The sequence below is a fragment of the Macaca mulatta genome, chromosome 1 (genome assembly GCF_049350105.2).
Source record: "Macaca mulatta isolate MMU2019108-1 chromosome 1, T2T-MMU8v2.0, whole genome shotgun sequence".
Taxonomy (NCBI): Eukaryota; Metazoa; Chordata; class Mammalia; order Primates; family Cercopithecidae; genus Macaca; species Macaca mulatta.
Genome location: NC_133406.1, coordinates 148,031,764 through 148,057,800, shown reverse-complemented (window position 1 = coordinate 148,057,800; position 26,037 = coordinate 148,031,764). Strand labels below are relative to the sequence as shown.

The 26,037-nt window shown below is 40.4% G+C and overlaps 1 protein-coding gene across 4 annotated transcripts in view; it reads right to left on the bottom strand.

Annotated features, from left to right (window-relative positions):
• Nucleotides 1–26,037, bottom strand: part of GLMN (glomulin, FKBP associated protein) — a 59,693-nt gene that overhangs the window by 23,907 nt on the left and 9,749 nt on the right. For all 4 annotated transcript variants that reach the window (XR_013400625.1, XR_013400626.1, XM_001099081.5 and 1 more), the window contains exons 4-9: nucleotides 22,322–22,441; nucleotides 21,101–21,209; nucleotides 19,827–20,064; nucleotides 17,398–17,500; nucleotides 2,458–2,645; nucleotides 721–774 (exon numbers count right to left, since the gene is read on the bottom strand). Coding sequence is in view for 2 of the 4 variants with exons in the window: in XM_001099081.5 (XP_001099081.2) it covers nucleotides 721–774; nucleotides 2,458–2,645; nucleotides 17,398–17,500; nucleotides 19,827–20,064; nucleotides 21,101–21,209; nucleotides 22,322–22,441 (812 nt within the window). In the remaining 2 variants the exon portion in view is untranslated. The remainder of the gene's footprint in view (nucleotides 1–720; nucleotides 775–2,457; nucleotides 2,646–17,397; nucleotides 17,501–19,826; nucleotides 20,065–21,100; nucleotides 21,210–22,321; nucleotides 22,442–26,037) is intronic.

Genomic DNA, 26,037 nt, shown 5'->3' with positions numbered 1-26,037 from the left:
TAGACCTCCCCGGTACAGGCAATTCTTTCACCTCAGCCTCCCAAGTAGCTGGGACAACGGGCATGCGCCACCACACCTGGCTAACTTTTCAGATTTTTTGTAGAGAGAGACTGGCCTCGAACTCCTGGGGTAAAGCAATCCTCTTGCCTTGGTCTCCCAAGGTGCTGGGATTACAGGCGTGAGCCACCATGCCTGGCCTTTTTTTTTTTTTTTTTTTTAAATAGAAAGTCCTGCTGCTTAGCACCTCAAACGAGAAAAGTTGTAATTAAATGATATCACTGTCAATAATCTCAATTATAAAAAGTGGAAGTCAAGACACCTCCTTCCTTTTGATGCAATTCACAGACTGTGTCCATGAAGGAAAAATACGGATGAATATCTTTTATTGACTGCCCTTCCTTAGGATGGAGGAGGATGCAGTAGGGTAGGGGTGTTTTAATTACCAACTTTTGGAATAAGGGAAGAAACCTTAGAAAGAGATGACTGGAAAAGCCCTTAAGACAAAAATCTTAATACTGTCTTAGGTTTAAAATAAAAGAGACTTTGGTGTAAAACCTCTTTGACTCATTTCTGTCTCTCTCGTGAATTATTTGCCAAGCTGTTCTGTAAAATAACCAATTAATTAATTAGAGCCTAGCAAAGAGAAGGCAGTCTCTGCTGATCTTAACAAGGACTATTTTAACACTATTTCATTTTGAGATACCATCTAAATAATCTTACCTTTGCAAAAAGACTTCAATATGCCCCATATTAAACTGCAAAAGGTACAATGGGCTAAAATAGAAACAAAACAAATATATATAATACACACACAGAGATGTACGCACATACATACTGTTATGGGTTGGATTGTATCTCCCCCAAAAAACATATGTTAGAGTCCATACCTCCAGTACCTCAGAATCTGACCTTATTTGGAGATAGGGGTTTTTATGGAGGTAATCAATTTAAAGTGAGATTATTAGGGTGGGCCCTAATCCAATATGACTGTTGTCCTTATAAAAAAGGAAAGTTTGGAGACAGACACAAGCACACAGGGAGAACAGCATATGAACATGAAGGCAGAGAACAGGATAATGCATCTACAAGCCAAAGACCATCAAAGATTGCGAGCAAATCACCAGAAGCCAGGGGAGAGGCATGGAGAAGATTCTCCTTCACAACCCTTAGAAGGAGCCTCCAGAACTATGAGACAAACTATTTGTTATTTTAACCATCCAGTTGGTAGCACTTTTTTACAGGAGCCCTAGCAAATCAATACACATATGCTGTATAAGTTATTTTGGTGATAGACTGTGATGCTTACGAGTACAGGATCTGGGGTCAGACAGAGCTGTCTGAATCCCACCTATGCCACAAAGTAGTTAGATCTTCGGTGGTATATTAACCTGTCTAAGCCTGTTATTTTCATCTGTAAAATGAAAGAATGCTCTATTTCACAGGCTTATTATAAGGATGAGATAATGCATATAAAGTTATTAGCATAATGTTTCATACATGGTGCACATGCAAATGATAGCCATTATCGCAACATTTACATACAAATATACTCCTAGGTATATTCATAAATATACAAACTCACACAAACACCCAATGCTTAGAGACAAAAACACAATCCTTATTATCACAGAACTCAAAGTCCAGAAGATATTACATTATAAAATTATATCTTTTAAAAATAATTTTAACGAACATTGTGGGAAAAGAAGACAAGGTCAAGGTAATTATAATGGAAGGATTCAACCTAAATTGGGTGGTAAGTGAAGGCTTTGCTCAGAAAGTGACATTTAAGGATAAAGATAATTTTAAGCATATACAAAGGCCAAATAGCTGGAAAACGCATAACATTTAAACAAGAAACAAAAGAAGGTCTGTGTCACTGGCGCATAGCAAACAAGAGGAAAGGTGGTAGGAGATGAATCAGGCCAATCGAGCAGGGAACAGACCAAGCATAAGTTTGTCTCAGAAGTTATGCAAAGGCATTAAGACACTATTCTTAAAGCAATACGAAGCCACTGGAGGGTTTTCAGTAAGGGACTTCTTTTAAGGCTTCACTTTCTGGTATGTTGAGAATGTGTTAAATTAAAAGGCAGTCGAAGTGGATATATTAGTATCCACTTAGGATTACAGCCGTAATCCAGTGAAAAGATGATGATACCCTGGGTACCTGGCTAGTTCCAGGGTGGCCTCAAAAGCTTCAAAACCAAGCCCAGTTTACCATCTTCTGATTCTTGTCCCCACCATTCCCTTACACCTATTTCAACACCCCCCACTTTCATTACTTGTCTACTGCTATCTTTAACAGATTATAGCTGGGACCATTCTTATTAAAAATAGCCTTTATTATTTATTTAAAATGTATTAGTGTGTTAATATGCATATATTGGACATTAGATAGATGAGAATTTTATGAAACTCCTTTTGGAATACATGAATAAACCAAACACTAACTCTTACCTTAAGACCATTGGAAGCTGATCAATACGGATGCCCTGTACAAATACTAGATATGCCAGAGAAGCCATTGAGTCTGCTAACTGTTTATCTTCTTCTTCTTCAAATTCAAGGTAATTCCAAGTTCTCTTTTTCCTTCCATGATTAAAAATCATTTTGGGGAAAGGGTGTCCAATTGCTGATAAAAAACCCTATGAAATGGATAAAAAAGGAAACCGTAGCACACAGGCTCTAAGACGCCCCCTGCCCCGTTTTCAGACTCCATATTCTCACCAAGGGGAGTGTAATCACTCCCTTTGAGCATAAGTGGGACCTACGAGACTTGCTTTCAACCAACAGAATATGCCAAGATGTCACTCCCATGATTAGATTATAAGACAAAAGTGAAGGGGTTTCTACAGAAGTAATTAAGGTCCCAAATCAGTTGATTTTGAGTTATTCAGAAAGGAAACCATCCTGGGTGGCCCTAACTTAATCAGGTAGATTTTTAAAGGGGGTCCAGGCCTTCCCTGAGACTCAGAAACTCTCCCTTGCTGGCTTTAAAGAACTAAGCTGCCATGTTATGAGGAGGCTCACGGACAGAACTACATGGCAAGGGACCAACTACAGGCAGATCCTAGAAGCTAAATGTGGTCCCTGGCTGACAGCCAGCAAGAAAATGGGCACCTCAGTCCTACAGCTTGGAGGAAATGAATTCTGCCAACAGCGGAAACCTGGAAGTGGATCTTTCCCAGTTAAGCTTCTGATAAAGACCACAGGCCCAGTCAACAACTGGCCTGTAGCCCAATAAGACCCTGAGCAGAGGACCCAATTAAGCTGTGGCTGGACTCCTGATCCATAGAAACTGTGAGATAACAAAGGTACGCTGTTTTAAACTGCTAAGTTTATAGGAATTTGTTATATAGCAGTGAAAAACTAATACAGAAGCCAACAGCAAAATCATATTTTACATAGCATTTTATACATCAGAAGTATTCTAAATTCAGAATCATAGTTTAAAAAAAGTTTAAAATGATGAATTTTATGTATATTTTACCACATTTTTTTTTTTTTAAAAAGTGCTTCAGGGATATTTCAACGCAATCTAAAATGTGAGACACAAATATATGAAGCAAGGGTAAAGCAACTAAAACGAAGAATACTCCAGGAACAACGTTCCACTGACACTGTCTGTCTGTAGAGAGCGGGCTGCAGGAACGCTGGGCAGGGCAGCGTTGAGGAGACACTGTTGATCTCTCAAGTCATCTGGGTTCTCATGTCAGATGAGAAAGAAGCATCCTTGCATGAGTGGGTAGGACCACAGGGCTAAATAAAGCTTTATGCTCAGGAAACAGGATCACCCCTATGCCTCTTACACTGGCACTAATTCTAGTGTACCGCAAAGCGCCTGACCTTCAGAATCCACTGAAACTGATTTTGAGCTTTGGCTCTGCCACTCACTAGCTGTGTGACACTGGATGAGCCATAAAACGGCATAATACCTATGTCAAATATTTATTGAGCAGCTCCACAAAAAAAGCGTAAGAAAGTTAAAGTCACAACAAACTACCACATAGGAGTTAAAAGGGAATGAATGACAAAAACAGCTAAAGCAGAATGAATAACTTCCACACAAGTCACTCTTTTATTCAATAAACACTTAAGTGCAAAGCGCCGGGCCTGACTTTATGGGGAATCATAAAGCCAAGTAAGTCTTTTCCAGCCTTCAGGGAGTTAAAATCTGCTGATCCCAGATGGTTCCATTAGTCATTTCAGAATACAAAAAGGAACCATGGAAAATCATCCTCAGTCACAAGAGACTGCTATTCAGCAACCAGATGCTAAATATATACTGCTGCAGTGATTTTCAAAGCCATGCATTCTTGTTATAGCTACAAGACAAAAAGTTTATTGCACTCTGATTCCAAATGTCCTTCATCATGAAGCTTCATTTCTTTATTCAGCCAATGCTACATGTGTTTCTTCCAGAGTAAGGTAGCCCTGTTTTTTTGTTTGTTTGTTTGTTTTTTTGGCGACAAGGTCTCACTCTGTCACTCAGGCTGGAGTGTAGTGGCATGATCATGGCTCACTGCAGCCTTGACTTCCCCAGGCTCAAGCAATCCACCTTCCTCAGTCTCCTGAGTAGCTGGGACTACAGGTACATGCCACCACGCCCACTATTTTATTTTACTTTTATTTTTAATTTTTTTATAGAGATGGGGTTTCGCCATGTAGCCCACGCTGGTCTTGAACTCCTGGGCTTAAGTGATCTGCCGCCTTGGCCTCCCAAAGGCCTGGGCCTACAGGCGTGAGCTACCGTGCCCAGCCTAGGATACCCTTTTAAAAACATCATTATATGCAACTAGATTCTACAGAGCTGCTCTGGATATCTGAGGTCCAATCTGTTCCCAAATCTGGGCCTTCACTATCTACCCACACACCATCCAGCAGTCTTGCTCAGACCCAGGCTGTACCTGCCACCATACAATTTCTCAAAATTCATGGAAGCTTTTGTCCTTTCAGGAATGTTCCTGTACTACAGCCTTTGGGACATTCTAGTGGTTCTGTACCAAAATAACTTGTACCAAAGTAAGGATGGCTGAGGCCAGTGAATCCCAACCACACCACGCTTACCAGTACTTCTCCAGCACAGAACAGAAGACATCTCCTCATTTCATCTCCTAGCTGGTCTCACCTCTACTTCTAGACTGCTCTGTGCATCCTCACTGCTGGCTCTTTGTACTTGCAATGTTCCTTCTACTGAGATTTTAGAACCACTCACCTACATCCTCAGTCTCTTCATAGGATGCTTGTTCTGCCTCACTGCCTTAACTAAACCTGTCTGATTTCTGGTGGGAGATGCTCATTCTCACACCTTTTATACCACAGGGTCCGGAAGGCAGCTGTTGGCTGGGGAGTACAGGTAGGGGCTTAGCATAGTTTTGTAGTATTGGCTTTTTCTGTACTTTTCAACAAAAGCACATTTTCCTTTGATGCAGATAACATACTGTCCTTTTCTCTGTCATATGCTGACTTCCTGGTAATTTCCTGACATTCACCGAAGACTCTGGCACCCTCTCATAATCTTTTTCTCTACCCAACTCCTGCTATGATCCTGGGAAAATTGAATGTTCATGCAGATAAACCCTGTAACAGGCTAGTCTCATGGTCCTTTATTATTATTATTTTTCAATCAAGCAGCAAGTCACTGCATCTACTCTCATGGTTCTCAATTTCTAAATTCTAGTGACCTTTAGTTCTAATCCATTTTAGTACCTAATCCCATGCCAGATCTCTGAACATCTGGAACTATTCTGCATTTGATACTTTAAACTCCAATACCCCATTTTCTGACCAAAATCTCTCACCCTCTCTCTCCTAGCAATCTGCTTTTCTACTTCTGACTTCTCCAGTCCTGTGATTCCTTCATTTTGACCTACCTAGGCATCCCCTCCTAACCCCTTCTTTACCTATCCAACCTGGATCATGGATTATTGACCAGTTGAACTATCTGCACCCTGTATTTCCTTCAGCAGTATCTACCCAGTAAAATGCCAGCCTTGGAAAAATAACTACAGTCTACCTTCTCTACTTCTACACACAGGGAGCTGAGTATTGCTGGATAAAAAAATACAGACTGTTACCACTACAGTTGTGGTCTCCAAGCACCACTGAGTGCTCAGTACTGCTGACTCATGCTTCCATGGCCTTCCACCATCTCTTTCCTTTCCCCTCAGTATTCCAAACCTTTACCAGTTTCCTTAAGCCCTTTTACTCAATGCCCATTTCTACCTCCTCATTAAGACATCATCTCTCCTTCACCTAGAAATTCAAGGCCAGTGGGTTTGATTCCTCTCAATTGTAAGTTCCCATTCCTGCTACATATTTCTCAACATGTTTTCTTACCTTGATACTCATTAGTTCTTCCTCTCTAGGACCTTCCTTACTTCCTTGATACTATGTCCAGCCATCTGCTCATAAGCCACATTATTTCAGTTATCTCATAAACACTTGTATTTTTCTCTCAACAGTTTGCACCCCAACAGCTATAAACATGCTCAAGTCTTCCGATCTCCATTACCTTCCTACCCTTAGCTCATGTCTTCTAGCTATTACCTCCTTCCTTATTCACCTAACTCTTTCAAAGAATAGCTTACACTAGTCATCACCTTTTTCTCATCTGTCATTCATTCTTCTATCAACTCCATTCTGATTTGTCTCCAGCACTATACTTAAACTTTTCTTGCTAAGAATAACAATGCCATCTTACTTCCTAAATCCAATGGATGCTTTTCAGCGTACCTCTATGTTGCATGTAACAATACTGATCACCTCTATCCTTCTGAAACTCTACTACACCAGTTTCTGTGTATTTCTACCACTTCTGACTTCTTTCTTGGGCTCATTTTAAGTGCCGGTACTCTCTAGAGTTCACTCCTGAGCCCTTTTCTCTTGCCACCTCTTTAGGTAATCTCAACCCATCTTATTCAAAGTATCTCCTGGCCAGGTACAGGTGGCTCAGACCTGTAATTCCAGCACTTTGGGAAGCCAAGGTGGGAGGATCACTTGAGCCCAGGAGTTCAAGACCAGTCTGTACAGCATAGTAAGACTTCACCTCTACAAAACAAAATTTTAAATTAGCCAGGCATGCTAGTGCATGCCTGTAAGTCCCAGCTACTCAGGAGACTGAGGTGGAAGGATCAATTGAGCCTGGGAGGTTGAGGCTGCAGTGAGCTATGGTTGTGCCATTGCACTCCAGCCTAGGCCACAGAGCGAGACCCTAACTCAAAAAGTATATATACACACAGTTACATATAATTCTATATTAAATATACATATATTTTACATATTAAAATATTATATTTTAAATTCCTTAAAAACCTACTCTCTCTCTGGTTATTAGATACACATTAAAAAATTATTGCTAATCTTGTTAGGTATTAGGCCGGGAATAGTGGCTCTCGCCTGTAATCCCAGCACTTTGGGAAGCCAAAGGCAGCCAGATCGCTTGAGCCCAGGAGTTCGAGACCAGCCTGGGTAACACGGTAAAACCCCGTCTCTACCAAAAATACAAAAATTGGCCAGGTGGGACTATGTGTGCCTGCAGTGAGGCTGAGGCAGGAGAATTGCTTGAGCCCGGGAGGCAGAGGTTTCAGTGAGCCGAGATCATGCCACTTCCTTCAGCTTAGGCAATGGGAGTGAAACCCTGTCTCAAAAAATTTTAACAAAAGGTATAAAATCTTGTTAGGTGTCATGATAACATGGTGGTTATTTGTTTTTTAAAAAAAGCCCTTATCATTAGGGAAGCATCCTTAAAGACTTACAGATGAATTATGTTTAGGACTTGTTATACCACAGCAAGAAAAGGAGGAGGATAGATAAAACAAAACTGGCAAAATGTTCATAATTATTGAAGCTGGGTGATGGGTACATGGGCATGTGCTATATTATTTTTAGTACTTTTCTGAATGTTTTTAAATTTTTATAATACATTTTATTTAAAAGCTCAAGACCCCCAGATTCTTGCTCTGTATTCTCTATCTCAAGTATTGGCACCTTCATCTGCCCAGTTATGCAAGCAAAAACCCTCATCCATGTTCTATTCAAAATCCAATCAATGACCAAATTTTGCCAGTTTTACCTACTATGAAGTTCTCAAATCTGCCCTTTCTTCATCTTTAACTTAATAACAGAATGCACCCTAAATTTAGTCAATTAAAAAAAGGAAACAAACAAAAACTATATCCATACATCTATACTCTTGTCCCATCATTTCTTACTTAACTCCTAAGGCTTCCCTACTTCCAATTTTATCCCCGTTAGTCATCTTCCTTTAAAGTGATGAATCCTAAACACAGTTTGATTACATCACTCCCAGATTTAACATCTGTGATACTGTGAAATATATATTTGCTCTTTGTTCCCACTTCCTGGGATATAACTCCTAAAATCCTTGGAATCTCCAAAGTGATAAGTGTCTTTATGCTGTTGAGTTGACTGATGGCTGGGTCTCCTGGATAGCCTCAGGATGGGAGCTGGTTGCCAAGGGAACCAACCCTGTGATTAGAAGGTTGGACCTTTCAGTCCCACAGCCCCACCTCCATCCCACCTCAGTAAAGGAGAGGGGCTGAAGATTCAGTTGATTACCAATGGTCAATGATGTAATTAATCATTCCTACATAATGAAGCCTCCATAAAAACCCAAAATGATCGGATTCAGAAAGCTTCTGGAAGCTGAACACACGAAGTTTCCAGTAGGGTGGTGCATCCAGGAAGGGTATGGAAACTTGGTACCTCCTCCCCTATACCTAAGCCCTATGCATCTCTTCATCTGTATCCTTGGTAATATTCTTTACAGTAAACCACTAAATGTAAGTAAGCAGTTCCCTGAGTTCTGTAAGCCTATCTAGCAAATTAATCAAACCCAAGAAGGGGTCCTGGGAATCTTGATTTATAGCCAGTCAGTCAGAGCACAGGTAAAACATCCTGCGGCTTGAGACTGGCATTGGAAGTGGGGGCAGTCTTGAGGGATTCAGTCCTCAACCTGTGAAATCTGACACTGTCTCCAGGTAGGTAATGTTGGAATTGAATTAGAGGACACCCAACTGGTGTCCACGGTAGAACTGCTTGCTTGCTTGCTGTGAAGTGCAGGGGGCAGGGCAGGGGAACTCCATACATCTGGTGTCAGAAACTTGTTATGACTATAGTAGGAGAAACTGAGTTTGGTTTTTCTGCATCACCAGATTTCCTCTAATAGTTTCCAACTTTCATAGTTGTCTTCTCAAAATACGCATCACAGGTGATGGTGCTTATACCACCTCCAGGAGATGACACTGTACTCTAGCACTGGCAACAATGAAGAGCCCCCAGACTTTTGTGTGCTCCAGAGAAAACCCTTCACCTCTCCTTCTTCATCCCTCACAGCCTCTTCACTATTATCGTGACCATCAGCATGAACCTTATTAAATTATGTATTCCTAATTATATCAGTCACCAAGTCATCTCTCATCTTCAGAATTTATTCCCATAAACTTCTAGCATCCCTTCATATTACCCCTTTTTCCATCTCTCCTAAATGAAAATTGGCTCTCATCTGAAAACAACTGCTTTCTCTGCAACCCTTCAAAAGACTGCTATATTTTTCATCTATACCCATTGTACCACTGAGCCTGGGAATACATCTGTTCTCCTTGCTGCTTCTACACCATTCTCTCCCCATCCTCTCTAAAACTCCCTCAACTCTGAAACTCATTTTTTATGACTTTACCATTTCTACCCCTCCTTGTTGCAGTTAGTAGACCCCAAGGTCACCCCATCACGTGGCTTTCCAACATTATAATTCTGTGGGATTTAAAACATACAACCAAAGAAATCTCAGAAATCTATTTTCTCTAGTACAATGACCTTGGCCTCTACCCTCTCCTTTAGAACACCCTCTCATGTTCACACCCCAGACATTGATGCTAGTAACTATAATCTTTCCATAATACTATTTTCAAGCATCCTATTCTTTACACCTATTTTTTCAGTTCACCCCTTTTAGTAACCTAACTCCAAACATTTGTCACCCACATCAGGTTCTACAACCTAATGATCCAATCACCTTTTCACTGTCTCTTGCATTTAGTATGTCCTAACTTCACTCCTTACCCAGCTTAAATTCTATGTCCATCATTAAAGTCACTTTGTACATTAAAATCACCTTGTGGCAGGGTGCAGTGGCTCACACCTGTAATTCCTGACTTTGGGAGGCTGAGGCGGGTGGATCACCTGAGGTCAGGAGTTTGAGACCAGCTTGGCCAACATGGCGAAACTCCATCTCTACTAAAAATACAAAAAATTAGCCAGGCGTGGTGGCGGGTGCCTGTAATCCCAGCTACTTGGGAGGCTAAGGCAGGAGAATTGCTTGAACCTAGGAGGTGGAGATTGCAGAGAACTGAGATTGTGCCATTGAACCACAGCCTGGGTGACAGAGCAAGACTCTGTCTCAAAAAAAAAAAAAAAAGGAGTCACTTCCAAGATGGCTGAATAGAACAGCTCCGGTCTGCAGCTCCCAGCGAGATTGACGCAGAAGATGGCTGATTTCTGCATTTCCAACTGAGGTACCTGGTTCATCTCATTGGGACTCGCTGGACAGTGGGTGCAGCCCACGGAGGGCAAGTTGAAGCAGGGTGGGGCATCGCCTCACCCGGGAAGCACGAGGGGTCAGCGCATTTCCCTTTCCTAGCCAAGGGAAGCCATGACAGACTGTATCTGGAGCAACAGTATACACCTGACCAAATATTGTGCTATTCCCACAGTCTTAGTAACTGGCAGACCAGGAGATACCCTCCCGTGCCTGGCTTGGTGGATCCCACACCCACGGAGCCTTGCTCACTGCTAACACAGCAGTCTGAGATTGACCTGTGAGGCTGCAGCTGGAGAAGGGAAGGGGCGTCCGCCACTGCTGAGGTTTGAGTAGCTCACAGTGTAAACAGAGGCCTGGAAGCACGAACTGGGCGGAGCCCATCACAACTCAGCAAGGCCTACTGCCTCTATAGATTCCACCTCTGGGGACAGGGCAAAAGGTGGCAGACAGCTTCTGCAGACTTAAACGTCCCTGTCTGACAGCTCTGAAGAGAGCAGTGGTTCTCTCAGTATGGCAGTTGAGCTCCGATAATGGACAGACTGCCTCCTCAAGTAGGTCCCTGACCCCCATGTAGCCTGACTGGGAGACACCTTCCAGTAGGGGGCCGACAGACACCTCAAACAGGCGGGTGCCCCTCTGGGACAAAGCTTCCAGAGGAGGGTTCAGGCAGGAATATTTGCTGTTCTGCAGTCTCCACTGGTGATACCCAGGCAAACAGAGTCTGGAGTGGACCTCTAGCAAACTCCAACAGACCTGCAGCTGAGGGGTCTGACTGTTAGAAGGAAAACTAACAAACAGAAAGGAATAGCATCATCATCAATAAAAAGGACATCTACACCAAAACCCCATCTGTAAGTCACCATCATCAAAGATCAAAGGTAGATAAAACCACAAAGATGGGGAGAAACCAGAGCAAAAAACCTGAAATTTCCAAAAAATAGAGCGCCTCTGCTCCTCCAAAGGATCACAGCTCTTGGCCAACAAGGGAACAAAACTGGACAGAGAATGAGTTTCACAAGTAGTTGATAGAAGTAGGCTTCAGAAGGTCAGTAATAACAAACTTCTCCGAGCTAAAGGAGCATGTTCTAACCTGTCACAAGGAAGCTAAAAACCTTGAAAAAAGATTAGACGAATGGCTAACTAGAATAAACAATGTAGAGAAGACCTTAAGTGACCTGATGGAGCTGAAAACCATGGCACGAGAACTACGTGATGCATGCACAAGCTTCAGTAGCTGATTCGATCAAGTGGAAGAAAGGGTATCAGTGACTGAAGATCAAATTAATGAAATAAAGTGAGAGGACAAGATTAGAGAAAAAAGAGTGAAAAGAAACGAATAAAGCCTCCAAGAAATATGGGACTATGTGAAAAGAACAAATCTACATTTGACTGGTGTACCGGAAAGTGACACGGAGAATGGAACAAAGTTAGAAAACTCTCTTCAGGATATTATCCAGGAAAACTTCCATAACCTAGCAAGGCAGGCCAACATTCAAATTCAGAAAATACAGAGACCACCACAAAGATACTCCTCGAGAAGAGCAACTCCAAGACACATAATTGTCAGATTCACCAAGGTGGAAGTGAACGGAAAACTTTTAAGGGCAGCCAGAGAGAAAGGTTGGGTTACCCACAAAGGGAAGCCCATCACACTAAGTGAATCTCTCGGCAGAAACCCTACAAGTCAGAAGAGAGTGGGGGCCAGTATTCAACATTCTTAAAGAAAAGAATTTTCAACCCAGAATTTCATATCCAGCCAAACTAAGGTGCGTAAGTGAAGGAGAAATAAAATCCTTTACAGACAAGCAAATGCTGAGAGATTCTGTCACTACCAGGCCTGCCCTACAAGAGCTTCTGAAGGAAGCACTAAACATGAATAGGATCGACCGGTACCAGCCGCTGCAAAAACATGCAAAATGGTAAAAACCAGTAACGCTATGAAGAAACCACATCAATTAATGGGAAAAATAACCAACTAACATCATAATGACAGGATCAAATTCAATCATAACAATACTAACCTTAAATGTAAATGGGCTAAATGCCCCAAATAAAAAATATAGACTGGCAAATTGGATAGAGTCAAGACCCATCAGTTTGCTGTATTCAGGAGACCCATCTCACGTGCAAAGATGCACATAGACTCAAAATAAAGGGATGGAGGAAGATCTACCAAGCGAATGGAAAACAAAACAAAACAAAAAAGCAAGGGTTGCAATCCTAGTCTCTGATAAAACAGACTTTAAACCAACAAAGACCAAAAGAGACAAAGAAGGCCATTACATAATGGTAAAGGGATAACTTTAACAAGAGCTAACTATCCTAAATATATATGCATCCAATACAGGAGCACCCAGATTCATAAAGCAAGTCCTCAGAGACCTACAAAGAGACTTAGACTCCCACACAATAATGATGGGAGATTTTAACACCCCACTGTCAATATTACACAGATCAATGAGACAGAAGGTTAACAAGGATATCCAGAACTTGAACTCAGCTCTGGACCAAGCAGACCTAATAGACATCTACAGAACCCTCCACCCCAAATCAACAGAATATACATTCTTCTCAGCACCATATCATACTTATTCTAAAACTGACCACATAATTGGTAGTAAAATACTACTCAGCAAATGTAAAAGAACAGAAATCACAACAAACTGTCTCTCAGACCACAGTGCAATCAAATTAGAACTCAGGATTAATAAACTCACTCAAAACAGCACAACTACATGGAAACTGAACAACCTGCTCCTGAATGACTACTGGGTAAATAACGAAATGAAGGCAGAAATAAAGATGTTCTTTGAAAACAATGAGAACAAAGACACGTTTCAGAATCTCTGGGACACTTTTAAAGCAGTAAGTAGAGGGAAATTTGTAGCACTAAATGACCACAAAAGAAAGCAGGAAGGAGCTAAAATGACATCCTAACATCACAATGAAAAGAACTAGAGAAGCAAGAGCAAACAAATTCAAAAGCCAGCAGAAGGCAAGAAATAACTAAGATGAGAGTAGAACTGAAGAAGATAGAGACACAAAAAACCCTTCAAAAAAAAAATCAGTGAATCCAGGAGCTGGTTTTTTGAAAAGATCAGCAAAATACATAGACCTCTAGCAAGATTAATAAAGAAGAAAAGAGAGAAGAATCAAATAGACACAATAAAAAATGATAAAGGTGATATCACCACTGATCTCACAGAAATACAAACTACCATCAGAGAATAGTATAAACACCTCTATGCAAATAAACTAGAAAATCTAGAAGAAATGGATAAATTCCTGGACACATACACCCTCCCAAGACTAAATCAAAAAGAAGTTGAATCTCTGAATAGACCAATAACAGGTTCTGAAATTGAGGCAATAATAGCCTACCAACCAAAAAAAGTTCAGAACCAGACAGATTCACAGCTGAATTCTACCACAGGTACAAAAAGGAGATGGTACCATTCCTTCTGAAACTATTCCAATCAATAGAAAAAGAGGGAATCCTCCCTAACTCATTTTATGAGGCCAGGATCATCCTGATACCAAAGCCTGGTAGAGACACAACAAAAAAAGAGAATTTTAGGGCAATATCCCTGATAAACATCGATGTGAAAGTCCTCAATAAAATACTGAATCCAGCAGCACATCAAAAATCTCTTCTGCCACAATCAAGTCGGCTTCATCCCTGGGATGCAAGGCTGGTTCAACATATGCCAATCAATAAATGTAATCCACCACATAAACAGAACCAATGACAAAAAACCACATGATTATCTCAATAGATGCAGAAAAGGCCTTTGACAAAATTCAACAGTCCTTCATGCTAAAAACTCTCAATAAACTAGGTACTGATGGAACGTATCTCAAAATAATAAAGCGCTTTTTTGACAAACCCACAGCCTGAATGGGCAAAAAATTGGAAGCATTCCCTTTGAAAGCCAGCACAAGACAAGGATGCCCTCTCTCACCACTCCTGTTCAACAAAGTGTTGGAGTTCTGGCTAGGGCAATCAGGCAAGAGAAAGCAATAAAGGTATTTGATTAAGAAAAGAGGAAGTCAAATTGTCTCTGTTTGCAGATGACATGATTGTATATTTAGAAAACCCCATTGTCTCAGACCAAAATCTCTTTAAGCTGATAAGCAACTTCAGCAAAGTCTCAGAATACAAAATCAATGTGCAAAAATCACAAGTGTTCCTATACACCAATAATAGACAAACAGAGAGCCAAATCATGAGTGAACTCCCATTCACAACTACTACAAAGAGAATAAAATAGCTAGGAATCCAATATACCAGAGATGTGAAGGACCTCTTCAAGGAGAACTACAAACCACTGCTCAACGAAATAAAAGAAGACACAAACAAATGGAAGAACATTCCATGCTCATGGATAGGAAGAATCAGTATCGTGAAAATGGCCATACTGCCCAAAGTAATTTACAGATTCAATGCTATCCCCATCAAGCTACCACTGACTTTCTTCACAGAGTTAGAAAAAACTAAAGTTCATATGGAACCAAAAAAGAGCCCGTACAGCCAAGACAATCCTAAGCAAAAAGAACAAAGCTGGAGGCATCATGCTACCTGACTTCAAACTACACTACAAGGCTACAGTAACCAAAACAGTATGGTACTGGTACCAAAACAGATACACAGACCAATGGAACAGAACAGAGGCCTCTGAAATAACACTACACATCTACAACCATCTGATCTTTGACAAACCTGACAAAAACAAGCAATGGGGAAAGGATTCCCTATTTAATAAACGGTGCTGGGAAAACTGGCTAGCCATATGTAGAAAGCTGAAACTGGATGCCTTCCTTACACCTTATACAAAAATTAACTCGAGATGGATTAAAGACTTAAATGTAAGACCTAACACCATAAAAACCCTAAAAGAAAACCTAGGTAATACCATTCAGAACATAGGCATGGGCAAAGACTTCATGACTAAAACACCAAAAGCAATGGCAACAAAAGCCAAAATAGACAAATGGTATCTAATTAAACTAAAGAGCTTCTGCACAGCAAAAGAAACTATCATCAGAGTGAACAGGCAACGTACAAAATGGGAGAAAATTTGTGCAATCTATCCATCTGACAAAGGGCTAATATCCAGAATCTACAAGGAACTTAAATTTATAAGAAAAAAACAAACAGCCCCCATCAAAAAGTGGGCAAAGGATATGAATAGACACTTCTCAAAAGAAGACATTTATGCAGCCAACAGACATAAAAAAATGCTCATCATCACTGGTCATTGAAGAAACACAAATGAAAACCATAATGAGATACCATCTCATGCCAGTTAGAATGGCAATCATTAAAAAGTCACGAAACAACAGGTGCTGGAGAGGATGTGGAGAAATAGGAATGCTTTTACACTGTTGGTGGGAGTGTAAATTAGTTCAACCATTGTGGAAGACAGTGTGGCGATTCCTCAAGGATCCAGAACTAGAAATACCATTTGACCCAGCGATCCCAATACTGGGCATATACCCAAAGGATTATAAATCATTCTACGATAAAGACACATGCACATGTGTTTCTTGTGGCACTATTCACAATAGCAAAGACTTGGAACCAACCCAAATGTCCATCAATGATAGACTGGATTAAGAAAATGTGGCACATACACACAATGAAATACTATGCAGCCATAAAAAAGGATGAGTTCATGTCCTTTGCAGGGACATGGATGAAGCTGGAAACCATCATTCTAAGCAAACTATCACAAGAACAGAAAACCAAACACCGCATGTTCTTACTCATAGGTAGGACAGAACACATGGACACAGGGTGGGGAACATCACACACCAGGGCCAGTCGGGACATGGGGGCCTGGGGGAGGGATAGTATTAGGAGAAATACCTAACGTAAACGATGAGTTCATGGGTACAGCAAACAAACATGGCACATGTATACCTATGTAACAAACCTGCACGTTGTGCACATGTAACTTAGAACTTATATAATTGAAAAAAAAAATCACCTTACATACATGCTCAATCCCTTGCCCCCCTCTTGCTCTCTATAAGAGGGGTGAGGTTCTCAAAACCTCACCCTAATTAAACCAAATGTTACTCCTATGCTGTACCTGCACTCATGTAGCTGAACATGGCTGAAGAAAACTACACGGCCACATGGACTGCTCTTTTGAAATTCATAAACATCAACTTAAAATACATTTTTTAATATTTCAGATTATTTCTCTAATACAGAATCTGAGTACATTTTAAAATACTATTGATGCATACAGCCAAATTGCTTTTAAAATAAAATTTACTTATATATGGAGCTTTTTGAAAATATTTATCATGGGGCATGGAACTTCCACTCTAGGAATTTTAAGGAAATAATTTTAGAAGTATACAAAAATTTAGTTACTAGGTTACTTATAATAGACTTAACAGTTAAAAAAAAAGTTGGAGTTGTCCTACAATAATGAAAAATTAGTAACAATCCAAATGTTGAACTATATGGCATAGGTGAAATACATTATGCTAAGTCCATACCATAGGACGCTATTAAGCCAATGGAAAAATATTCATAATATACTGTTGAAGAGGAAAAACTTAGATTATAAGAATACATATATAATCTTTGAAAATTTTATATATATGTATTATTATAAATAAGTATATAAGAAAAAAGCCTGGAGGATATCAATATTTATCTTTGGATAATAAAATTATTGCTGTTTTATTTTCCATCTTTTATGTGTTCTACAAAAAATACATATTTCTTTATTAATGAATGTATCAATTTACATGTGCAGTACTGAGAATATAGTGGGATAACATTTGAGATTATAGCAGATTAAATTAGCTGTACTTACTATTATTTCTGATGCAAAATACCTGAAAGGATCATTTCCACCTTCTTCAGACTGTTCAAGGAATTGTGCTGTCAGCAAAGGGCATTTCAAGCTTTTGAAACAACTAAGGCATAAGAAATAGGTAACTATGAAATCAACACTTCCAAGTATAAAATCCCTAGTTCTTCAAATCTAAGTTAATTTTACTTGAAAAATAACATAAGCACTGCTATGGTTTGAATGACTCTCCTCTCCAAAACTCATGTTGAAATTTAACTGCCATAAAGAGGTGGGAATTAGGCCAAGGGGGCTCCACTCTCATGCATGAGATTAATGCTCTTGTAAAAGGGCAAGTTCAGCCCACTTTTGCCGTTTGCCCTTTTACCTTCAGCCACATTATGACACAGCTAGAAGGCCCTTGCCAGATGCCAGCGCCTTAACTGTAGACTTCCCAGCCTCCAGAACTGTGAACCAATGAATTTCGTTCATTATAAATCACCCAGTCTTAGGTAGTCTGTTATATCAGCACAAGTGGATTAAGACAAGCATCAATAACTTAATGTTCTATAAAACTGTTGATGTAACGTCGTTCGTACTAGTAATAGGGAGAACATGAGAACACCTTGGGAGACTCAACATGCTAAGACTGACTTCTACATCTGAACTATTCCATTGAATTCTGAATGTTTGAGGGCCAGTGCTAGTCTACGATGTTGTTTTCATTAGTTCAAAGAAAAACTCAGGAAATAGTCATTTTTTCACACAGCTCTATTTGTTTTATTTAGAAAATGAAACTTTATTCTGTGATTAAGCCTTTCCTATTTCTTTAGTTAAAATACCTTTTCTTTTATGAGATAATGGATTTTATAAATGGTAAAAAACTTTTTTTTGAGACAGGGTCTCTGTCACCCAGGCTGGAATGCAGTGGCACAATAATAGCACACTGTAACCTCAAACTCCTGGGCCCAAAGGATCCTCCTGCTGCAGCCTGCCAAGTAGCTTGGACTACAGGCACACAACACTGTGCCCAGCTAACTTTTTTATTTTTTGTAGAGACAGGGTCTCACTATGTTGCCCAGGCTGGTCTCAAACTCCTGACCTCAAGCAATCTCCCACCTTGGCCTCCCAAAGTGTTAGGATTACAGGTGTGAGCCACCACATCTGGCTGTTAATTTTTTTTAAATGTCCTGACAAGTAGGAAGCTAAAAATAGTATGTCTACAAAATTAAAATATTATTTTATATTCTATTTTTTAGAGATGAGGTCTTGCTGTGTTGCCTAAGTTGGTCTTGAACTCCTGGCCTCAAGTGATCCTCCTGCCTCAGCCTCCAAGTAGCCAAAATTTAAAAATTACTGGTCCATGTAATTAAATAATCTAGTCTATCACTGTCCAATAGAAATATAACATAGCCCTACATTTAAGATCTTTTAGTAGACATATGAAAAAAGTAGTAAGAATGGGAGAGATGATTTTAATAATTTATCTTAACCCAATATATCTGAAATATTGTCATTTCAACATGTTATCAATATAAAAATTATTGAGGTATTTTACTGTTTTTTTTTTGTTTTTTTTTTTTTTTTAATAACAAGTCTTCAAAATCCAGGGAATATTTTATACTTAAAGTACATCTGAATTTTGACCAGCCATATGTCACATGCTACAGCCATATTGAACAGTACATGTTTAGTCTATAGCACCCATGGAGGGAATGCTGTTGGGTGGATACTCTACTACTATTTTTGTAGTCAAGTTGGATGTTCTGTCTGGTGGTCCTTCTGCTGCTTTCTTTGAAAGAGTAAAACACAATTTCTCCACAGAGCTACATATATCTATTTCCCATACTCACCCTGAGCTACATGTATCTATTTCCCCCACTTTCATTATTCACTTACTATGATGAATAAAGGCAATACAAAGAAGAATATAAAGTAAATGAATGGATTTTGGTTTTATAATTATTTTATTAATTAGTTTTTTAAAGACAGGGTCTTGCTCTGTTGCCCAGGCTGGAGTACAGTGGCCGATCATCATTCACTGTAGCCTCACACTCCTGGATTCAACCCATCCTCTAGCCTTAGCCTCCCAAGTAGTAGCACTAAGGTATATGCCACTATATCCAGCTAATTTTTAAATTTTTTTTTGTAGAGATGGGGGTCTCGCTATGTTGCCAAGGCTGGTCTCAAACTCCTGGCCCCAAACAATCCTCTCATGTCAGTCTCCCAAAGTGATGGGATTACATGTGTGAGCCACTACACCCGGCCTATAATTTTTTTAAATATAAATGTCTCAAGTCCCCATGCTGTATGAGTTGAACCCTACATTCTTCTGAAATTCAAAACGTGAAACTAGATTTCTATTTACATGTCAAACAAGGTGAAGAAACATAAAATAACTGAACTATCAATTACTTAAGTCCATTGTGAGATGTTCTTAAAATTATACTTACAATTTCAGTAATTCATCCTTTAACTTTTCATTTTCCAGTGAGTTTTCTTTGTTATCAATGACTTCTTCCACAAAAGGCTTAGTGAACTCTATTAAGGCCTTGCAACACTGACAAAGGCCATAGTCATCCATTTGTATTTGTTCTTTTGAGTATGGAACAGGAAGAAGAGATAGCTGATTCCAAAGGGTAGACAATGCTAATCCAATTGAATATGCCTTGTTATGAAGTTTCTGAATCACTAGAACAAAGATCAAGTTGTCGCTCATCAAGTATGCTAAACATGGGACAAGAAATTCGGCAAATGTGGAATTACAAGATACCTCCTCCTTCCATATTTTAACAGCTCTTGAAATCAAGATGACACATCACAGTCTAACTGGCAGTGTTTTTTTCTTCTTAGTTGTGCATAAAATAACACAGCATCTTGCCATGAAATGCTGTTTAGGTTATGTTTATAACCAACTATGTGTAACAGGCTATGTACTTAAGACAAACATGTTCTTTCCATGTTTTTTGTGTTATAAGCACAAAATATGAGAGTGTATTGTAAACTGCAAAGCACTATACAAATAGGAGGTGGTATTATTAGATTTTTTTCCCCTAGAAGACAGAATATTATAGGTGGTATGAAGCTGGTAGGCATTCATATTTAAAACAAATATAATTTCTGATTCCAGGTCCCTCTATCAGACTGTGAGATAAATGAATTTCCTAAAATGAAAAATAACCTCTTCCCATGGATACTGTCTGCCTCGGTTGCCAAGACCCATTACCTACCAATATTGTTACTGCACTCAGCCATGGAGCCTTATCATGCCATATCTCCTCGTTTCATTCTTCAGTAGTACCTTTGCTATGCCCAATCCACCTCCCAAAGCAGAGGCTGAGCAACGCCCTGCCTGATACTCTTCTGGACTACTATAATGCTATCAGATTTAGTACTGCAGACACCACAGAGGTAATCCTTGAAATATGTTTCGGGAGAAAATTCTAGATTTAAGCAGCAGATAGGAAGGTTAGGCAAAAAGGTATAGGTTTCAATACAGCACATGAAAAATAGTATGACATTCAACAGAATATTTACTGGGTACCCACTCTGGCCAGATACTATAATCTTTCCATGAGCAGCAGAATTCACATTGGCATTGCTATTATTCGTTTAAGCAGAGTACTCACTAATTAGCTGTAAACTTTGGTGTAGTATTGACATTTTGGGGTAACCATCAAGGCACTTAAAGATACAAGAAGTACTCTGATATCAAAATTCTCATTACCTGTTTGTAATGGCTGAAGCAAAAGAAGAATACTTTGGGATATCTGTTTTCCAGAGGGCTCTTCAATCAGTTCAAGCAAACCCAACAATAATTCCTTTGGATTGCATAACTATAAAAATATTCACAATTGAACCTGTTTAATACAAGTTGTATTTAAAGCCACATTATTACTATTTTTAAGAAGACATATATTGACAAAAAATATTATACAATTATGTTTTTGCTTAACATTAAAATTATTTATACAATTGTTAAAAAAATATGCACTAGCAAAACACAGAATCTGTGATGGTCAAGTAACTATAAAACTAAAAAGCAGCAAGAAGTCAATGGATCTTTAAGCTCAGGTTTCCTTTGTGCTTCACCTGTCTACTCTGAAATTGCCTTAATAAATTCCCAGGGGCTCCAGCAGGTGGGACCTTTCAATCCCACGCTGCAAGCCTATTTAGGCTAGTCCGGAATCGCTTCTGTATTTTTTAAACAGGTGAAACTTTGCATTGCTTTCTGACTGGCAATATTTTATCATCTCACTTGACTGTTTTTTTTTTAAAAGCTCCCAGCTCCCTTAGTCAATAACTCATACAGACGGAGCTCTCCTTCCAAATATATATTTGGGTATATTTACACTGATCACTAAGCAGTTTCTTATAACATCCTTCTTCTCAGAATTTTTCTTTCTTAGCCATCAAATATTGCCTTTAAACTCTACTAGCCTTTTACCAATGGTCTCTTTCTAAGGTTGTTAGTCACAACTGATCTGTGTTCTACCCCATTCCTACTTTCATTTTAATCACTTGTATTGTAGGCTTTCGATTCTCTTTTAAGGAACGTACCACAAAGAAAGAGGACTGAGATTTTAATTCTAGTTCTAATGTTGCCAAAAGATAAATGTGACCTTGAACTACCTCTCTAAACCTTGTATTCCACATCTATACAAAAAGTTACTTGTTAAAATATAGCTTCCTAGGTCTCCCCCTGGAGATGCTGAATCAATGGGTCTGATATGAAGTTAATGAGGTTAGAAAATTCTTTTATCCAGAGAATTTGGGAAATCCTGAAATGGAACTGCCTATCCAATCAATAAGACTGGGTCTTTTCTCCAACAAGTTCCTTTCTGCATGTACTTTCATGAACTGAAAGCTTTCTTACCAAACAATAAACATTAAAGGGAATTATAAAATACTGCTGTGTATTATGACAAAGAGAACCTTGTTAACTTACCTTTACTAATAAATCAAAGATCAAAAAGCAAACTTTTCTTTTAGCATCCTCTTTATCTTTACACAAAAGGCATCGAACAACAGGACCAATGAGATTCCAGCCCATATTCTTGATGATGACCTGTAAAGACATTTTCAGAGTAAAGCAAACACTGCCACCTATAGGACTCTCGCAGTGTGCTTTCCTATCTTGGAAGAGCTCAGAATTGTCTCTGAAACAGGAAGATGGGAGAAGTGAGGCCTATGACATTTCACCACAGACTTTCCAGCGTGGGCTGCTGACAGATATCAACATTTTTAAATAGATAGTTTTTAATATGTTCACTGAGGAAAGGCAAAAGGGTCTTTACTTTTTATCAGGCAAGCTGATGTTTCCCAAGATTTAAATAGTGCCTCTATTTCCAAAAAGAGTTAATTTGCTGAATACAGGTACTTCCACAGAGAATTTTTCTCCCCTTATTCATAAAGAAATCCAGCCAATGCTCCTGTACCTTTTAAAGTTCCTTGGAGTCTCTAATCATTGTAATTTATATAAAAAGAAGGAATACGACTTCATTAACTATCTCTCCTACATACAAGTGGCTTCTATGTTCAAAGATATTTCAGAATGCTTACCACACAAGTGAAAGTTTATCTTTATAATTACTAATTCACATTCATTATCAAAACCACTGATTTTCAAAAGTATCAACTGTCAGGCCTCTGAGCCAAAGCTAAGCCATCATATCCCCTGTGACCTGCACGTACACATCCAGATGGCCGGTTCCTGCCTTAACCGATGACATTCCACCACAAAAGAAGTGAAAATGGCCAGTCCTTGCCTTAGGCGATGATATTATCTTGTGAAATTCCTTTTCCTGGCACATCCTGCCTCAAAAGCTCCCCCACTGAGCACCTTGTGACCCCCACCCCTGCCTGCCAGAGAACAACCCCCTTTGACTGTAATTTTTTCTTCTACCTACCCAAATCCTATAAAACGGCCCCACCCCTATCTCCCTTCGCTGACTCTTTTCGGACTCAGCCCGCCTGCACCCAGGTGATTAAAAAGCTTTATTGCTCACACAAAGCCTGTTTGGTGGTCTCTTCACACGGATGCCAGTGACATTTTGGTGCCATGACTCGGATTGGGGGACCTCCTTCGGGAGATCAATCCCCTGTCCTCTTGCTCTTTGCTCTGTGAGAAAGATCCACCTACAACCTCAGGTCCTCAGACAGACCAGCCCAAGGAACAGCTCACCAATTTTAAATCTGGTAAGTGGCCTCTTTTTACTCTCTTCTCCAATCTCTCTCACTATCCCTCAACCTCTTTCTCCTTTCAATCTTGGCGCCACACTTCAATCTCTCCCTTCTCTTAATTTCAGTTCCTTTCCATTTCTGGTAGAGACAGAGGAGACGCGTTTTATCTGTGGATCCAAAACTCCGGCACTGGTCACGGACTCGGGAAGACAGTCTTCCCTTGGTGTTTACTCACCCGGGGATGGCTGCCTGATTATTCACCCACATTTCAGAGATGTCTGACCACACGGGACGCCTGCCTTGGTCCTTCACCCTTAGCAGCAACTACTGCTTTTCTGGGGGGCAAGAACCCCCCGACCCCTTCTCTCCGTGTCTCTACTCCTCCACTTTTCTGGGGGGCAAGCGCCCCCCACTCCTTCTCTCCATGTCTCTACTCTCTTTTCTCTGGGCTTGCCTCTTTCACTATGGGCAACCTTCCACCCTCCATTCCTCCTTCTCCCTTAGCCTGTGTTCTCAAGAACTTAAAACCTCTTCAACTCACACCTGACCTAAACCTAAACACCTTATTTTCTTCTACAATGCCACCCGACCCCAATACAAACTCGACAGTGGTTCCCAATAGCCAGAAAATGGCACTTTCGATTTTTCCATCCTACAAGATCTATATAATTCTTGTCGTAAAATGGGCAAACAGTCTGAGGTGCCTGACGTCCAGGCATTCTTTTACACATCGGTCCCTCCCTAGTCTCTGTTCCCAATGCAACTCGTCCCAAATCTTCCATCTTTCCCTCCCGCCTCTTCCCTCAGTCCCAACCCCAAGCATCGCTGAGTCTTTTTAATCTTCCTTTTCTACAGACCCATCTGACTTCTCCCCTCCTCACCAGGCCGAGCTAGGTCCCAAATTTTCCTCAGCCTCCACTCCCCACCTTATAATCCTTTTATCACCTCCCCTCCTCACACCCGGTCTGGCTTAGTTTTGTTCCACGACTAGCCCTCCTCACCTGCCCAGCTATTTCCTCTTAAAAAGGTGACTGGAGCTAAAGACATAGTCAAGGTTAATGTTCCTTTTTCTTTATCCAACCTCTCCCAAATCAGTTAGCGTTTAGGCTCTTTTTCATCAAATATGAAAAACCCAGCCCAGTTCATGGCTTGTTTGGCAGCAACCCTGAGATGCTTTACAGCCCTAGACCCTAAAATGTCAAAAGGCTGTCTTATTCTCAATATACATTTTATTATCCAATCCGCTCCCGACATTAAATAAAACTCCAAAAATTAGATTCTGGCCCTCAAACCCCAAAACAGGACTTAATTCGCCTTCAAGGTGTATAATAATAAAGGCAGCCAAGTAGCAACGTATTTCTGAGTTGCAATTCCTTGCCTCCACTGTGAGACAAACCCCAGCCACATCTCCAGCACACAAGAACTTCCAAATGCCTGAATTGCAGCAGCCAGTCATTCCTCCAGGACCGCCTCCCCCAGAAGCTTGCTACAAGTGCTGGAAATCTGGCCACTGGGCCAAGCAATGTCCGCAGCCCAGGATTCCTAAGCCGTGTCCCATCTATGGGAACCCACAGAAAATTGGAGTGTTCGACTCGCCTGGGAGCCACTGCCAGAGCCCCTAGAACTCTGGCCCAAGGCTCTCTGACTCCTTCCCAGATCTTCTTGGCTTAGCGGCTAAAGACTGACGCTGCCCAATCACCTCGGAAGCCTCCTGGACCATCACAGACGCTTTAGGTAACTCTCACAGTGGAGGGTAAGTCCGTCCCCTTCTTAATCAATATGAAGGCTACCCACTCCACATTACCTTCTTTTCAAAGGCCTGTTTCCTTTGCCTCCATAACTGTTGTGGGTATTGACGGCCAGGTTTCTAAACCTCTTAAAACTCCCCAACTCTGGTGCCAACTTAGACAACATTCTTTTATGCACTCCTTTTTAGTTATCCCCACCTGCCCAGCTCCCTTATTAGGTCGAGACATTTTAACTAAATTATCTGCTTCCCTGACTGTTCCTGGACTACAGCCACACCTCAGCGACGCTGTTTTCCCCAGTCCAAAGCCTCCTTTGCATCCTCCTCTCGTATCCCCCCACCTTAACCCACAAGTATAGGATGCCTCTACTCCCTCCTTGGCGACTGATCATGCACCCCTCATCATCTCATTAAAACCTAATCACCCTTACCCCGCTCAATGCCAATATCCCATCCCACAGTACGCTTTAAAAGAATTAAAGCCTGTTATCACTGAACTGTTAGAGCATGGCCTTTTAAAGCCTATAAACTCTTCTTACAATTCCCCCATTTTACCTGTCCTAGACCCAGATAAGACTTACAGGTTAGTTCAGGATCTGCACCTTATCAACCAAATTGTCTTGCCTGTCCACCCCATAGTGCAAAACCCATATACTCTCCTATCCTCAATACCTCCCTCCACAACCCAGTATTCTGTTCTGGATCTCAAACATGCTTTCTTTATATTCCTTTGT